The sequence below is a fragment of the Callithrix jacchus genome, chromosome 3, assembly GCF_049354715.1.
Source record: "Callithrix jacchus isolate 240 chromosome 3, calJac240_pri, whole genome shotgun sequence".
Lineage (NCBI taxonomy): Eukaryota > Metazoa > Chordata > Mammalia > Primates > Cebidae > Callithrix > Callithrix jacchus.
In genome coordinates, this window is record NC_133504.1 from 116959326 (window position 1) to 116977303 (window position 17978).

General features: G+C 35.8%; 1 protein-coding gene across 6 annotated transcripts in view; it reads right to left on the minus strand.

The window, feature by feature from the left end:
• CFAP299 (cilia and flagella associated protein 299) overlaps positions 1–17978 on the minus strand; it is a 737014-nt gene that overhangs the window by 36469 nt on the left and 682567 nt on the right. For 2 of the 6 annotated variants that reach the window (XM_002745673.5, XM_054253218.2), the window contains one exon: positions 535–2783. The exons of the other annotated variants lie outside the window; for them this stretch is intronic. In XM_002745673.5, coding sequence (XP_002745719.1) covers positions 2688–2783 — 96 coding nt within the window. In that variant the 3' untranslated portion in view covers positions 535–2687. Of the gene's footprint in view, positions 1–534; positions 2784–17978 lie in introns of those variants that run through there. 6 annotated transcript variants of the gene reach the window in all.

The following is a 17978-nucleotide window of genomic DNA, read 5'->3' on the forward strand; positions in this document are numbered from 1 at the left end:
ATTCAGAGGCTCATATAAAAACTACTTGTGATAATATAATTGACTTTTTAGTACTTTAAAACTTAGCGTTAAATATAGGAATAAATTGTAAATATGTTTGGCATTAAAAAATTTTTAAATACCTACATTTAAAAATAAGTAGTTATGTTTTAGAGTAGTTGGCATATTAGAATGCAGAATATCTAACAGATAAGTCTTGTTATTCCAATTTAAAATGTGAATCAATTGAATAATTGATTCAGACATGATTTTAAGTTTAAATTTTATGCATTTATAAGCCATACTGGAATATTTTAAGCAAGCTTCAGAGTCATTATATTTATTCTATTAGGTTGAAAATAGTCATTTAAATGCATGGGAAAGCTTATTTTTAGCTAAAAATTTAAAATCCTTAGAAAATTAAATATAATAAAGTTTATAATTAAAATTAAAAATGTTCAAAGGAATTTAGTTAGACTATAGAAGGACCCAGAAAAGTGTTAAAATTTGGTCAAATCTATAGATAGAATAATAAAATTCATACATTACAAAGTATATGAAACTATGGTTTTTAATTTTATATTTAATAAGTCAAATATTTATTTTATTACAACAGAAAATTTGTAAGTACACCAGCAAAACTTTTCCCCCTGAATTATTTATAACCAATCTACTAACATGATCCTTCCTTGAACTCTAATGGAATTTCCTGCATTTAACAACATTGTACTACATAACCACAATATAATCAAAAGTGGGAATTAATCTAACCACAATATAATCATCAAAATTGGGAAATAAATATTCTTATATTACTACCACTTAATCTTTGGAACCTTAAATTTTCACTGGTTGGAAAAATTAAATCTTCACCAGTTGCCCCCAAATTCCCTTTATAGAATAAGGATCCACTTCAGAATCATGTGTTGTATTTCGTTGTGATGTCTCTCTCTCTATTCTTCTCCAGCCTGGGACAGTTTCTCTTTTTACTTCACTGTCATGATCTTGACACTTCTAAAGATTACAGGCCAATTATTTTGAATAACATCCTTGGATCTGGGTTTGTCTGAGTTTTCTTTTGATTAGATTCAGGTTATGCAACTTTGGAAGTATTATTACAAAGGGGATGCTAAGTTCCTCTGTTGCATCAGATAAGCCTTGCTCTTCCTATTTCAAATGTCGTATTTGACTGATTGACATATGAATTTTATTTGCTATGACATAAATTCATTTTGCTCCATTACTGACAATATTCTCTTTGATAATTTGCTGAAAGTGGTATCTGCCATTGTTTTCTCTGTAATTAATAAATATTTTATAAATACTATGTAAATCCTCTTTATTATCTAATTTCCAACTTATTCATGTCTGTAGATCAACATGGACTCATTGTTTCTAATTTTATCTCTGTAATTATCAATTTTCTGACGCCCCAATTGTCCAGATTTGGCCAGAGGCTACCCTTCAAACTGAGTTCTGTGATCCTTTTGATAAATCCCATTTGTTTTTGAGAACTTTTTAATTTTCTGGCACAAAAAGATATTCTAGACTCTTGCATTTTCCTGCTTTAGCTCCCAAATTAGTTGTTTTCCCAAGGATCCCCATCCCTGCTTTTTTTGGTGGAAAATGGTGTTGAGAATCTAAGGTCTGGGCACTAGGTATGCTCATTGACATTGGTGGGTGGCTGCTCCTGGGCTCTTCCAGTGAACAGAGTGAGGGACTATACATGCACATATGTATGTATCTATTCTATATATTGCATACATTGAAAGTGAGGCGATCACCCTGATATGCCCAATTCCAATTTAACACCACTCCACTCTCCCTGCTTGGGATCTGGCATATCGTGCCAAGCCATCACCTTCTCCATGAATACACCCTTGCATTTGAACTGTGACTTCCTGCTTTGGGCTCTCCCAACCCGACACCTAAGCAGATTTCCACTGGGCTTATCCCCACCTAATTGCCTCTGTACAAGGTTGTTTAAAAGGACAAATTGAATGGGAAAAAGAAGAGAAATAACCAAATATTATTTTCTAATAAAAAGTGGCCTTCAAATAACAGCTTTTCTGTCCAAAAACCACCTGTAGGGCACAGTAGGAAAAAAACATTTATTTCTACCATAACGTCTTGATTTTTCTAAAATCTAGTTTCCTTTAGGTTTCATTTTCTGAGCTTCATTGTTAACAGGATTCATGTTATCTAGGCATACATGCATATCAAACACTTTCATTCATTTCATAAATCATCTCGTGGGATATTGTAGATTTGACTTACTTGTTTAGTACTATTGAAAAAACCTTGTATTTATATTTGCTTGTACTTGACTGCCAATTTAGGACCCCTTAACAGTCAGTTTTCAATGATTTTAGCAGCTAGCATTGCCAGATGGCAAAAGCTTGGTCCATTCAATTTAGCAATAGTAGAATCTGGAAGTTTTCTTGTTTTGAAAATCTGAGCTACATAGTATGTCACCAATTATAGTATCTTTGAAGTAGCACCAAAATTCTGTCCCATGAACTGGTGCAATCAGCTTAGAGTCTATCTGTATAATAAAAGGACAGTCAATATTAGTTTTCTAATTTCTTTATTAACTTTATTATACTAATTTGCCTTCCAGATACAGGGCTGATTTATTATTCCAATTTGCTCTGTCTATGGAATTTATTTAAATTTAGCAAAGTATTAGGAAACTAACTTGTTGGTGCTTAAGTCTTCCTTCTGGAAATGTGGTCAAAAATGACAGCTTGTATGTAGAGTTCTGTTGGAATAGGGATTCTAGTAGAGTTGTCACCTGGCTTCTCCTAAAGTACATAAATTACATTGTTAGTCAAGTCTATGCAAATAATTGGCCTTACTTTTTCTTTTTTTTTTTTTTTGCTTTCTTTCTTTCTTTCTTTTTTTGCTTTATATTATAGAAAACAAAACTAGTAAGGCTATTTCCATGGAGATAGATACATGTCCCCCACTGACCCCTGCCCCAGTCTTTTTCTCAGGAGTAATGATAATTCCAGTTAGGAGCTTTGAGGCCCTGGGTTGTGATATTACTGAAAATGCCCAGGATCAAAGCAGTGTCACAGGCTCATGCCTGTCTAGACTCTACTGAACTCCACGAGTCACTAACCGCGGAAGGGCTTTACAAATACATGTGACTTCAGGGTAATAATTCAAAAAGAATCCTATCTTGATTTCGAGTTTGTCATATAATTTTTCGGAAGTTTGGGATTGGTTCAGACCAATTGAAGTACCCGTCCATGGCAAGTTTCACATAAAGCATCTTTCTCATCACTTCAAAAACTATTTGATCTGCTTTTATTTTTTCCTTCAAATTATAAGCTTTTAAAGGGATTTCATCATTTTAAAAACATTCAGGATAGCTTATCATACTAATAGGCTTCTAGAAAGCCTCTATGGAAACAAGAATTTGTTAATATGGTATTGATAAGGAGAGAAGAAGGAAGTTTGGGTGAGGCTGATGCTTCAACAGATGAGAAAAAAATGATTCCAAAAGAGTTGCACAATATGTACAATTAGAAAATTTTAGTTACTAGGTCTTTTGTATATTTGATGTAAAAATGATATTATTTGCTCTTTTAAGAAGACATAATTATAAATTTAGAATTGGGGATAAAGAGAAGCCTTGGTATTACCTTGTCCACATGGTACTTAATTTCTTATGCTAAACAAAAAGTGAGTGTCCTGGCTGTGTCCCCATCTAAGTTAGTTTTGCTTTTTATTGTTTTTGTGCTATTTTACAACTCGGTAAGTTGTATAAAATTGATAATAATGCAAAATATCTTGCCCACAAAGATGCAAAATAATTGTGCCCAGTGAAATTCAATTAATTATCATCCTGTATAGAGACCTGTTTTGTATCTATTTTATTTCAATTTTCCTGATTCCCTATGCAGATATGTTCTGTTCTTTGAATTCTCCTTTGAACTTGCTATAATATCTAACTGGTTTCTTCTATAATTAATGAATTAAATAAAATCATTTGAACATTTGTTATACCTGCATGAGAATTATGATTATACCCTTTTAAAAAATTATCTTGTAAATATTTCGGAGATTATACTGCCAATAGTCAGTGGATCCCTCTGATAGATGAATAACCTGCATGATGGAGGAGTGTTGTACCCCTGGGGGGCTTAAACCCAGACTCCCAAAGGTAAATCCTTAGTAGCAATAGCAATTTAACTCTGCAGATCTTCTGTCTCTATATTTTCCTTTTTGGCTATTTTTGTGTATTGTTTTTGTCTTTGGAACTTTTAAGGTTGACAAATTATTTCCTGCTGGTGACAGCAGTGATTCAGAATGCTGTGGGCTAGCCATTGTGATCTCTGTAAAAGGATGAATGGATTATAGAGATTTATTCTCCTTGTGTGATAGACAATAATCTTTTTTAAGCATTTTACTTTTATTGTTTGTTACTTGTCTGTTTTGAGCTCAAATTAAGACTCTTGTGCCCATCAGGAAACAGAACTCTTTGATATATGAACTGGTGATTTTTTTGTGTGTGTTTACTTCTGATATAGGGCTAATACTTAGATCTGAAGTTACAAGCAGTCTTGTGTCTGTGTGTCTAGATGCTTATGCTTTAGAAAAACCTTTATCTCTTTTTAGATGAATGCATAATATTTTCCTCTCTCTGGAGGGTAATGAATTAGATTAAAATATCTCCTAAATTAGAGAAACTCTGTTCTGGTTGGCTTATAGAGTTCTTATAGATGTTCTTATGTAAATGAAATATTCACAAAATTCCAAAAAATTGGGAAATTATAAGTTAAATTGTGCTATACTTAATAACTCATTTTTAAAAATATATTTTTATTGTACTTTAGGTTCTGGGGTACATGTGCAGATCATGCAGGATTGTTGCATAGGTACATACATGGCAATGTGGTTTGCTGCCTCCATCCTCATGTCACCTATATGTGACATTTCTCCCCATGTTATCCCTCCCCAACCTCCGTATGCCCCGCTGTCCCTCCTTTAGTCTCCCCCAACAGACCCCAGTGTGTGATTGCTCCCCTCCCTGTATCCATGTGTTCTCATTGTTCAACACCCGCCTATGAGTGAGAATATGTGGTGTTTGATTTTCTGTTCTTGTGTGAGTTTGCTGAGAATGATGGTTTCCAGATTCGTCCATGTCCCTACAAAGGACACAAACTCATCATTTTTTATGGCTGTATAGTATTCCATGGTGTATGTGTGCCACATTTTCTTTGTCCAGTCTATCATTAATGGGCATTTGGGTTGGTTCTAGGTCTTTGTTATTGTAAACAGTGCCACAATTAACATACGTGTGTGTGTATGTCCTTATAATAGAATGATTTATAATCCTTTGGGTATGTAAGAACACCCTTTCTCCTTCTTCTTAAGAAATCTGTAATGCATAGAAATTTAGTAGAATTTACTTTATAAAATGAAATGAAGCATTTGAAAATGATATCTGATTTTCATTTATTCCTCTAGGACTCAGAAATTATTATTGTCTTGGTACTTACCATGGCCATTTAGCAATCTGCATCAGTTCAGTAAGAACCTGTTATCTTTTTACCAGTATGTAATTGTACAGATTATAAAACCAAAGCCTTCTCTGTAATGTCACGTTTGAAAACAATGTTCATTGAATCCTATAGAAACAGCTACTTTTAAGGAATTAAGTTTGATTTGACTTATGGAGGTGGTATTTTCAGAGACTTTCCAGAAAAACTGGTCTACTTCTTGGCTTTAATGGTCAAGAATATTGTATACTATTATCATAAGATATTTTGAGACTTTTAAAAGAGACTAATTTACCCAAAGTTGTAGGTTTTATAGGTGAAATGTTGTGGACAGAGTTTCTTGGATTTAGTTTTCAAGCATCAGGATGACCATTAATAGAGGGCTTTAGAAGTCCAATTTGAGATTTCTTGTATTTCTTTAAAATTGTATAGCTTAGAATTTACAACACAAACTTATGGTGACCTATATGGTAAAATGACACTTTTGCTACACCTATATAAACAGTAAGGCAAACCTAATAAGACTAGCTACATTTTATGATCAAGAATAACCTTTCCAAATTTATTATGATAAAAAGAGGGAAGGAGACAGACTGCCAGTGAAACTTGTGAGAAACTTTGAAATGGGCAAAAAAATCAAACAGTGGGTATCTTAACTACTCACTCATTTAGCCTTTCTCATTTATGATCTATATTACAATTCTGCAAATTGTAGAAATCCGACAATAATTCAAATAATTTTTGCATTGATTTTTCCAGACCCTTTTTAATTTATGTGTAAATATTTTAAAATCTGTTTATTCACTTTTTATGTCTCTGCTCTTTGAATTCTCTGGAACTAATTGTAATACCTTACAGGACTCTCATTAATTAATTAATGAGTTAAAAATATTTGCCACATGTTTACTTTATGTCTATATGAGAATATTTCTATCTTCTTTTAAAAATTGTTTCTTAATAATGTATAAAAAGAGTGCTAAAAGCAGTCACACATACACAACAGTAACAGCAAACAATGTAACTGGCTGAGAAAATTCAGCACTTAGAAAGCTCTCCCTTCACATTCATGGCACTATAAGGAACTGTGAAAATATTACTTACTGCCTGAAACCATTACTGGGTCCCAGGAGAGATGGCACTCCAAGGCAAGTATAAAATATGGGTAAAACAAGATATTGGAGTAAGACCAACAGTAAAAAGTTACTGAAAAATAGTAATTGGTGGAACAAAATGAGAAGATTCTAATCTTATTCTACCAAATCCCAGAAAAATTACAGATTTAAATGTATCAAAAGAACCAAAAACAAATTTAGAGCAAAATATACCCAAATATTTTTCTGAATGTTATAGAGCAATCTTTTTAAATATAGAAGCAATCAGAAAGAGAAATCAGTAGTTAAGACCATAGAAAAATTTGAAATTTAAAATTTTGCATGCAAAACAATTGTAAACTTTAAAAGATACATAAATCGTGGCATATCACCAAAAATATGATAGCCAAAAGTTTTCTACCCTCTATACATAGAATACTTAAAAAATTTGTTTTAAAATTCCCTCTAAAACCCTACAGGAAAGTAGGTAGAAGGCAATAACAATTCTAGAAAAAAGGAGATTGGGAATGGTGGCTCAAGCTCTTGTAATCTCATTAATTTGGGCAGCCAAAGTAGGAGGATTGCTTAAGGCCGAAATTTAGAGACCAGCCCAGGCAACATACTGTCTCTAAAATAAACAAGCAAACAAACAGAAAACAAAACAAAAAAAAACCCAAACACTTAGGCATGGAGATTAATGCTTGTGATCTCAGCTATGCCAGAGGCTGGGGAGGGGGAATAGGCTGGCGTGGAAGTGGGATCTTTTGAGCCCAAGAGTTCTAGGCTACAGTGAGGTATGATTGTGCCACTGCACTCCAGACTGTGACAGAGCAAGACTCTGTCTCTAAAATAAACATATAAATAAGAAACATTATATCCTAGCATGCATATAAAAGAAATGTTCCTTTCCAATAGTAATAAAAAATGCAAATCAAAATGACTCCAAACAAATTTGGACTGTGAAATTAACAAAATTAAAAAGTATGCAAAATAAAGAGGGCATGGGAAACGGGAAATTTTAAACAGCCCAGATATAATTGTAAATTGACAGGGTCTAACTGCAAAGCAATTTGACAACATGTATCTAAAGCTTTACAAAATACATATACTTTGACTAAGCAGTTTCCATTTTAGAAATCTGTTCTAAGTGGGGGTAAAATTAGAAACTTGATTGTAGAGAGTTAAACTGAAGGTAAGCAGAAACCAAACTAAATGTCCATAGTGGGAAATTCTTATATCAGTTATGACTAATTCAAAGGATAGAATATTATCTACATTATTTTCTTTCTGATTTTTTCTTTGCTTTTTTTTTTTTTTTTTTTTTTTTTTTTTGAGATGGAGTTTCGCTCTTGTTACCCAGGCTGGAGTGCAATGGCGTGATCTCGGCTCACCACAATCTCCGCCTCCTGGGTTCAGGCAATTCTCCTGCCTCAGCCTCCTGAGTAGCTGGGATTACAGGCACGCACCACCATGCCCAGCTAATTTTTTGTATTTTTAGTAGAGATGAGGTTTCACCATGTTGACCAGGATGGTCTCGATCTCTTGACCTCGTGATCCATCCGCCTCAGCCTCCCAAAGTTCTGGGATTACAGGCTTGAGCCACCACGCCCAGCCTGATTTTTTCTTTTCTTTCTTTCTTTTCCCTCTCTCTTTCTTTCTTTTTTTTAATAGAGTCTTATTCCAGGCTGGAGTGCTGTGGCATGATCAATCTCAGATCACTGCAACCTCAGCCTCCCAAGTAGCCAGGATTACAGGTGCACGCCACTATGCCCAGCTAATTTTAGTATTTTTGTAGAAATGGGGTTTCACCATGTTGGCCAGGCTGGTCTTTAACTCCTGACATCAGGTCATCTCCCCGCTTCAGCCTCCCAAAGTTCTGGGATTGCAGATGTAAGACACTGTGCCTGGTCTATCTACATTATTCTCTTTTTTCACTTAATAGTATATCTTCAACATCTGTACTAATCCATCAACATCAGTAAATATGGCTTTAACTTTAAACTGCTACATATTGTTCTTTGTGTGCATGTATCATAATTTAACCATTGCCTGGTCAGGAACATGAAAATTATTTCCAGTTTTTAACTCTTGCAATGCAAAATGATCATTCTTTTAGAGTTTTAGTGGTTTCTAAGGTACTGGGAAGCAATCTTCATTCATTGAGCACCTACCATGGCAGGCATTTTAAACACATCCCCTCATTTAATTTTCACAACAACTGTTTGTAAATGGCTATAAAATTTTAGATTTTCACAGATGAGAAAACTGAGGTGAAGTGCTCAAAGGGGTGAACTAATTTTCCCTAATCACAAAGGTGGTAAGATCTCTGTAACTTCAACTCATTCTAAGTATTGCCCCTCTGCAGTTTTAGCTGCTTTCAATTGCTTCCAAGTATTTCAGAGAATCCTCAGGTCTTGGCAAATTCTCAAGTGGGATACATTAAGGTACTCAGGAAGTTCTTTAAATAACCCAAAATACGATTATACTACTCTGTATATGGCCATGTTTGATTTTTGTTTGTTTGTTTGTATCATAAGTTCATGAAACTTATCAGATTTTTAAAATAAATTGTTTTCCCCTCAAAATTAAGAACCTGTCCCCTTGGAACAACCTCACATACTTAAGAGGTAGTTTTCTGACCTACCAAGTTGTTGATATTTTTGTTCTTTTGATTGTGTTTTTCTTTTTCAAGCTTGCCTCAGCTGTTTGAGACAATGTGTATGTCCAGGGCCACCAGTGTCCACGCCAAAGATATTTCAGCCAGCAGTAACCACTTTTAAGTTAGCAACATGAGATTTTTCTCTCTTGCTAATGGTCTTGGTCACTATTCATGCTATTGTGTTCCATATTCTAATAAACTTCAACTCTCACTCTGTTTTGGGATTTCCATTTTTGAGAAATTATGAGTATTTGCTGGGAGTGGTGAATGGCTAAGAAAAAGTCATGGGAGTTAACTACTTGTTCAATTGTTGAGACCCAGAAAAAAACCATGCTCTTTCTTTGAACTAATAATAGTCCCTCAACTGTGGTCTTGCACCTGCAATGACACCATGCCTGATTCACGTGTTTTCTGATGCCTGCTTCTGTGTTTTTAGTTATCAGTGTTTTAAGATCATAGGGGAAATGATTAGTTTGTTCTTATTCAATCATTTCATCTTGCCAGGAAATTAACTTCTACTCTCTTTCGTACTTCTTGATTTGAGGTAATACATTTTGTGAAAAAGTGAGCATGAACTGTGTCCAAAGCTCTCTTTCTCAAATCTCTCCTTTCTTCTATCTCTAGGCCATATGGGCCCCTTTTACTTTGGCATCATGTTTTTTGATTAGGCTGCTCTTGGAATTAAAAGCTTAAAATAATAATTTTTCTTTGTCAGGTATGCTTTACTGGGATATGTACCTTTCTCTTCATTGCATATATTCAGCTCAGATGGTGGAGGCTTATCATTTATACTCTTATTACTAAACATTCACATATATATTTATGTATATGTAAAATTCTAAATTCAAAAAAAATGTATTTTTTTCTATCCTCTAGCTTACATTTCTTGCATTACAGTTCATATATGAGTTCATGCATTGGACATTTATGAACAATGTGCTTATCTCTTGGGGTTGTTCCTTAAATACTGCATATAAAATTAAAGTCAGTTTTTCAGGTCAAGTGGAGGACATGACATTTAAGTTTTAGGAGTTTTAATTCATAAAAGCCAAGCTCTGTTATATAATTTTAATGTATTCCTCACGGCCATCTATTTTAGCAGTAGTTAGTTGAGTAAATATTTAATTTATATGTGATGGGCTTTCAGTTCAGATATACCAGGTGATTACCCAGAGGAGAAAATGTTTAAAAGCTACTTAGTATGTGGGTGTTTTAGGACTATAATCAACCAAACATTCAGTAATTTGGGTAGCAAAACCAGAAAGTTGGCAAGGCCTCAGCTTTACTTAATAACTGTGACTGTGTCACAGTTAAAAAGCAACATTTATAAGAGGCCTCCAAGGAAAATCCAGGGGCCAAAAAGGTGGTATTCAGTAGATATCCCCTGCTCCACTGGCCCAATATTAGATTAGGTTTACAGCAGACTTTGAAGAAACATTTCTGAGACATTGAGGAAATCATAGCCTTGCTTAAAACTTCTATTCAGCTTTTTGTTTGTTTGTTTGTTTTTCAAAAAGGATTATATGTGGCTCCTGTAAAAAGCAGATTTTAAAACTGAGGACCTTCACTGAAGGGTGAGGTTCCCAGAGATTAAATTCAAACCATCTGCTGATAGGATGTAGAAATGTTATGGGATTCCATTTTGAGAAGATCAATTTCAAGGCTGTGACAGGTTAGGTTTTTAGGGTCTGAGAGGCAAGGGAAATGAAGAGGAGCCAATGACCTCAGAAGCAGAGGTGGCATTAAACAGGTAATGAACACTTTTCCTACTAATAGTAGCAAGTGCTTGGTGGGGGTTGCTTAAGAGGGCAGGACAGAGGAGAGGGGAGCTCTATTAAGATGTTGCTGGAATCTTCCTCTAAATTAAAAAAAACTACAAAACCAAAAACGGGTGATTTTATTGGTTGAATTTATTTTTAATTTAAAATTTTATGTGTCTAGTCTTTTGCTCAGAGAAATAGTTTGACATATTTGTTTTTAGCACTTGTAAAATAATAGATAACGATGACTATATATTTATTTAAAAAATAATAAAGTAATTGCTACTCTCATTCCCCCATGCACCTAACTCATTGCCATTACCCTGGACAAGTCACCATTTACCCTTAAAAGTCCCCCCAAAGGACCCTGAGTGTTAATTCATTCATCCATCTACCTAGGCAGAAAAGCACTGAAGTCAATTCCTTTGTTAGTTTTTAGCTAAAAATTGCTTTAGCTCTCCATCTTTTCAGTGCCTAAGACCCTAAAATATTTTAAGTTAACCTCAATTTTTTTTAAGCAGGATTTTTGGCTCTACCATTCATTTCTTTAGCAAGTATTTAATATTCAATTTATTCACCCCACAGATGTTTACTGGTGTGCAGACATGGTGCTAGCCTTGGTGATACAATGGCAAAATGTCCAGAAAGGGTTCCTGCCTTACATTTAACAGTTTATGCTTTACAAGTTTCTGTCATGTCTATTTTTTCATTTGAGCCTCTAGGTAAACTCACTTCACAAAATGAAGTTCCATGAGGCAGTAATAGCAAGAATGTGTAAACCCCCACATGCCCCCACCCACTCTCTGACTTCCATAATGATCCAAATAAGAAGCAAAAAGAGCGGTGATGGTGATTTACTAGCAGAATCATTTACTGCAGTTGTAACTTGTTACCAGCACTCTTTGGTATATGGTCTGTGCTTTCTGGTCTATGCAGTCCCAGGAATGTGTCATTTCAATGACTTAAAATTAAGACTATTGAAGTACAACTTATTTTATAGGCATGAAGTTTGATTGCTTTATGCACATACATTAAGGTGAAGCAACAGCTAAGATAATAGTACTATGTAAACCAGCTAATCTTTAGGGTTACCTGAACAAGCTTTTAAAAATATAAATTCCTGGGCCTCACCATAGATAGATTTAGTTTGATATCTAAGGACAAAGCCTGATGTTCTCTGATTGGTGAATTTGAGAAAGGGAGAGGAAGAGGAAATGTTTTACTGAATTAATATGAATTGCTCCTAATAAACCCATGGCAGGCTGGATGATTAGATTACATGCCAATGTAGTTCATTGTTATGTTTGAACAATTGTGAACAATTTTCAAATAGAGGAATCTGGGCTTAATAGGAGTATTGATACAAAAAGAACAAAGGAGTCAATTCTGCTAAATACATGCACAGTCCACATTGCACATGCCTTCCACTTTGTGACAATCAGCATGGAACCAGAAAGTTGTTTTCTATAATAATGTTTTTTGTTTCACTAATGTCCTGCATCCGATAGAAACCATACATCTCTGAGATTTTTCACATCTTTTGGTTTGCTTGTTTAGTTATCAGTGATTTACCAAGTAACTATATTCCAGATGTACTCTACTAGAAATTAGATAACAAAAAGAGATCTTGCCTTGTAAAATTTCACATTTTAATATAATTGATCTTCCTTTGCATTATAAAAGCACACCAATGAAGTTTAGCCAACAGAAAAGTCATGTTGCCTACCTTCAAAATGGATTATGCATTTTCATACTTAGAAATTTTGATTCTAACTCATTGTGACACACATGGTGCTGAATCTCCTTGAAGTGTATAGAGTGGCAAAAAGTAATTAGATTTGGCTTCCACTTTTGGAGTTCAATTATTCTCCCAAGACTTTTCTGCCATGACTCTCCTTCCCACACTTTTGTCTCAACCCTTCTTACCTACTAGAATTACCCAGGGTATTTTTTTATTGCAGTTTAGGTTTTGGGGTACATGTGAAGAACATGCAAGATATTTGCATAGGTACACACGTGGCAGTGTGATTTGCTGCCTTCCTCCCCTTCATCCACATCTGGCATTTCTTCCCATGCTATCCCTCCCAGCTCCCCCTCCCCCGCTGTCCCTCCCCTATTCCCCCCAATAGACCCCGGTGTGTAGTGCTCCCCTCCCTGTGTCCATGTGTTCTCATTGTTCATCACCCACCTATGAGTGAGAACATGCGGTATTTCATTTTCTGTTCTTGTGTCAGTTTGCTGAGAATGATGTTCTCCAGATTCATCCATGTCCCTACAAAGGACACGAACTCATTGTTTTTGATGGCTGCATAATATTCCATGGTGTATTTTCCCAGTCCAGTCTATCATTGATGGGCATTTGGGTTGGTTCCAGGTCTTTGCTGTAAACAGTGCTGCAATGAACATTTGTGTGCATGTGTCCTTCGAGTAGAACAATTTATAGTCCTCTGGATATATACCCAGTAATGGGATTGTTGGGTCAAAAGGAATTTCTATTTCTAGGTCCATGAGGAATCGCCACACTGTCTTCTACAATAGTTGAACTAATTTACACTCCCACAAGCAGTGTAAAAGTGTTCCTGTTTCTCCACATCCTCTCTAGCATCTCCTGTCTCCAGATTTTTTAATGATTGCCATTCTAACTGGCGTGAGATGGTATCTCAATGTAGTTTTGATTTGCATTTCTCTAATGGCCAGTGATGATGAGAGCATTTTTTCATATGTTTGTCAGCTTCATGTATGTCTTCTTTTTTAAAGTGTCTGTTCATATCCTTTGCCCACTTTTGAATGGGCTTGTTTGTTTTTTTCTTGTAAATCTGTCTGAGTTCTTTGTAAATTCTGGATATCAGCCCTTTGTCAGATGGGTAAACTGCAAAATTTTTTTCCCATTCTGTTGGTTGCCAATTCACTCTAATGACTGTTTCTTTTGCCGTGCAGAAGTTGTGGAGTTTGATTAGGTCCCATTTGTCTATTTTGACTTTTATTGCCAATGCTTTTGGTGTTTTGTTCATGAAGTCCTTCCCTACTCCTATGTCCTGAATGGTTTTGCCCAGATTTTCTTCTAGGGTTGTTATGGTGCCAGGTCTTATGTTTAAGTCTTTAATCCATCTGGAGTTAATTTTAGTGTAAGGTGTCAGGAAGGGGTCCAGGTTCTGATTTCTGCACATGGCTAGCCAGTTTTCCCAGCACCATTTATTAAACAGGGAATCCTTTCCCCATTGCTTGTTTTTGTTAGGTTTGTCAAAGATTGTATGGTAGTGGATATGCTGTCTCCGATGCCTCTGTTCTGTTCCATTGGTCTATGTTTTGGTACCAGTACCATGCTGTTTTGATTACTGTAGCCTTGTAGTATCGTTTGAAGTCCGGTTGTGTGATGCCTCCTGCTGTGTTCTTTTTGCTTAGAATTGACTTGGCTATGTGGGCTCTCTTTTGGTTCCATATGAAATTTCATGTAGTTTTTTCCAGTTCTGTGAAGAAGGTCATTGGTAGCTTGATGGGGATAGTGTTGAGTCTGTAAATTACTTTGGGCAGTATGGCCATTGTAGAATTGATTGTAGGAATATTGATTCTTCCTAACCATGAACATGGAGTGTTTCTCTATCTGTTTGTGTCCTCTCTTATTTCGTTGAGCAGTGGTTTGTAGTTCTCCTTGAAGAGGTCCTTTACGTTATACCAATAACAGACTGAAAGAGAGCCAAATCAAGAACGAACTGCCATTCACAATTGCTACAAAGAGAATAAAATTCCTAGGAATACAACCACCCAGGGTATTTTTGAAAAGTATCAATGCCAAAGCCTTCCACTCAGACCAATTATCCAGCATTCCTGGGATGAGGCTAAGCATCATAAGTTCTAAAGCTTTCTGGGTGATTTTGATCTGTGCTGACAACCACTCTTTAGCCATGAGGAGGTACCCAGCCTTCTCCTCACAACCCCGTGTTCTGTGCTCCCATGCCTTTATGTGTGATTTTCCTTTCTATCAGAACACCCTTCCTCTCCAGTCCTCATGTCCTCACAATATCCACCCTTCAAGATCCAGTTCAGATGCTATCTCTTTGATTAACTAGTTTTTGAACAGCTTTGGTCTAAAGTACATTCTGCCTCCCCTGAATTCTTACAGAACCTTTTCTGTCCTCTTCGGTTACTTTCTAACTTGCCATGTCTCTGCATATATTTTCCCACCTACTCATTAGTTAACCTGTAAGATTTTTAGGGCAAGAAATCTACCTTTCAGATTCACATTAATACCTCACAGTGCTCAACAGTTGCCCAGGAAACATCAAATGAGGAAGAGCGCAGTGGAGGGAAAAACAAAGAGTCACAGACGTCCACCCAGCTCACCTATTTTCTCTATACTCATCCAGCAATAGTGTCTCTCTCCTCTCTTCCGCACACACGTTCTCTGTCCCCCTCTTTTTTTTTCTGAGTATTGGGGCAAAGTGAGGTCTCTCAAAAACTTTTCTAGATAGACATACATAATATAAGTTCTATATGTGCCTGAATGATCTGGTAGTTGCAATATCGAAAGTATCAAATCAAAATTTGCCAACTACAGCAGGACCTCTACTTCAGTCCTTTTTCCTTTTCACCTGGATTACTGTTTCTGCTTGTCTTCTCCAGTTTTTCCTCCCTAATCTGTACTTCTCTACACATTCTGACATTAACTTTCATCCTGTTATTTCCTGCACAAGACCCTTGGCATATTTCATATTCTATTAAGTCCAGTACAAGATCTGCATCAGTGCTGCAGTCAAAGCTTCTGATGACCTCTCCAGGCTTAATTCCCACTTCACCCCTTCAAGCCAATGCAGCAGCCAAATGGAACTATTTGGGTTGTCTTTTGTCTGATTTACATTTTTGAATCTTATCTTGGGTAATAGGTCTAATTCCTGGAATAGATTGCCTTTCCCTCCTTATGCATTCAATTTTCCACTGCTAGTGGGAGTGTGAATTAGTTCAACCATTGTGGAAGACAGTGTGGTGATTCCTCAAGGACCTAGAAATAGAAATTCCATTTGACCCAGCAATCCCATTACTAGATATACATTCAAAATATTATAAATCATTCTACTATAAGGACACATACACACGAATGTTCATTGCAGCACTGTTTACAATAACAAAGACCTGGAACCAACCCAAATGCCCATTGATGATAGACTGGACAGGAAAAATGTGGCATATATACACCATGGAATATTATGCAGCCATCAAAAACAACGAGTTTTTGTCCTTTGTAGGGACATGGATGAATCTGGAGACCATCATTCTCAGCAAACTGACACAAGAACAGAAAATGAAATACTGCATGTTCTCACTCATAGGTGGGTGATGAACAATGAGAACACATGGACACAGGGAGGGGAGCACTACACACTGGGGTCTGTTGGGGGGAATAGGGGAGGGACAGTGCAGGGTAGGGAGCTGGGGAGAGATAACATTGGGAGAAATGCCAGATATAGGTGAAGGGGAGGAAGGCAGCAAATCACACTGCCACGTGTGTACCTATGCAAATATCTTGCATGTTCTTCACATGTACCCCAAAACCTAAAATGCAATAAAAACAATTCTCTCCATCTCTGGTTCAATTCCTCATCTTCCTTTAAGTCCGGGTAAAGTTTGCTTCCTCCATTAACACCTAACATTATCTCCATACTCTCACCTCACCATTCCTTTCTACTAGCTCCTGTCTCCAGATCAAAAATCATCTCTTCTTCCACTGAATTCCCAGAGTATTTCTCTCCTGTGCAGTGTACCACTTTCTGCCTTATACTGCAGTATGTTGTTAAAACATAACCTGCCTATTTCCCTAAAGACACTAACAGCACTTAAAGGGCAAAGATTAAAGTCCTGCTCATCTTCACCTCCTCCATGTGTCTCATAATATTTAAGCCTCATTGATGGTTTCTTCTAATAATTAACTGTGTAACTGTGAGTGAGTCATTTAATCTGTTGAAGTCTGTTGATAAATTTAAATCATGTTCTAATTCAACAGTCTTAATTTTAGTTAGTTTAAATTATATATTCCTGGGAGACTGCACAAGAAGTTATGAAAGCATAGACCAAAATAAAGATTTCTGCATAGTTGCTCTGAAATCTGATTTCAGCAATAAATCTTGCAATTTTTTTGACTTATTTGGGTTAGTATAGAGGGAAATTACTATACCATTTCTGCTATCACTGCTATATCAAATAACTAACATAATTTACTCCTTAACTTTTAATTACCGTATTCTTCTTGTTGTTACTGTTTTTGGAGGGAATGAGCCATTCAATCATCAATTTAATGAATATTTATTCAATATTCATTAGCAAGTCATTTTTTCAGGTGATGGCCTCTCAGAAAGGGGAAGTGGAGAAAAGCTGGTGTAACCAAGAATTGTTGTTGTTGTAACTATTGTATACAATCTCTCTCTCTCTCTCTCTTTCTCTCTCTCTCTCTCTCGCCTTATTAGTGGTCCATCCAGTTTTAGACCACTTACGCTATGGTAAGACTCAAAGCAAATTCTCCCATAGTTAATGTTTTTTAAAAGTAAAAAAAAAAAAGGCCTATTTTAAAAATTTGTCCAGATAATATATTGGACAGAGTTCAAAGTGCTTCCATTTAATTCTTCTAAAGATAATACACTGGAAACATTTTGGTGGATGTGAATCACTCAAACAAGCATTCTTCACTCAAAAATAGAAACTTGGCTTATTTGTTCCAGATGTTATACAGCTGCAGGGAAGTTAAAGTCAGTGGTCCTGTTTTTAATGCAACCAAACTCATTGCATTTGGAATTTCTTAACCAATGAACTCATATTACTTGTTGTAAGACCTGCACAAGTTTCTTTTTCCATTGTTACCATTCCTAAACAACTGCCTTTCATGGGAAACATGCTTCAGAATTAATGAGTCCACATCTGTGTTGTACAAAGTAAACACATCCTGTTTATCACTGTTTCCACCTTTCATTTATCTTGACCTCTTTAATTTTAA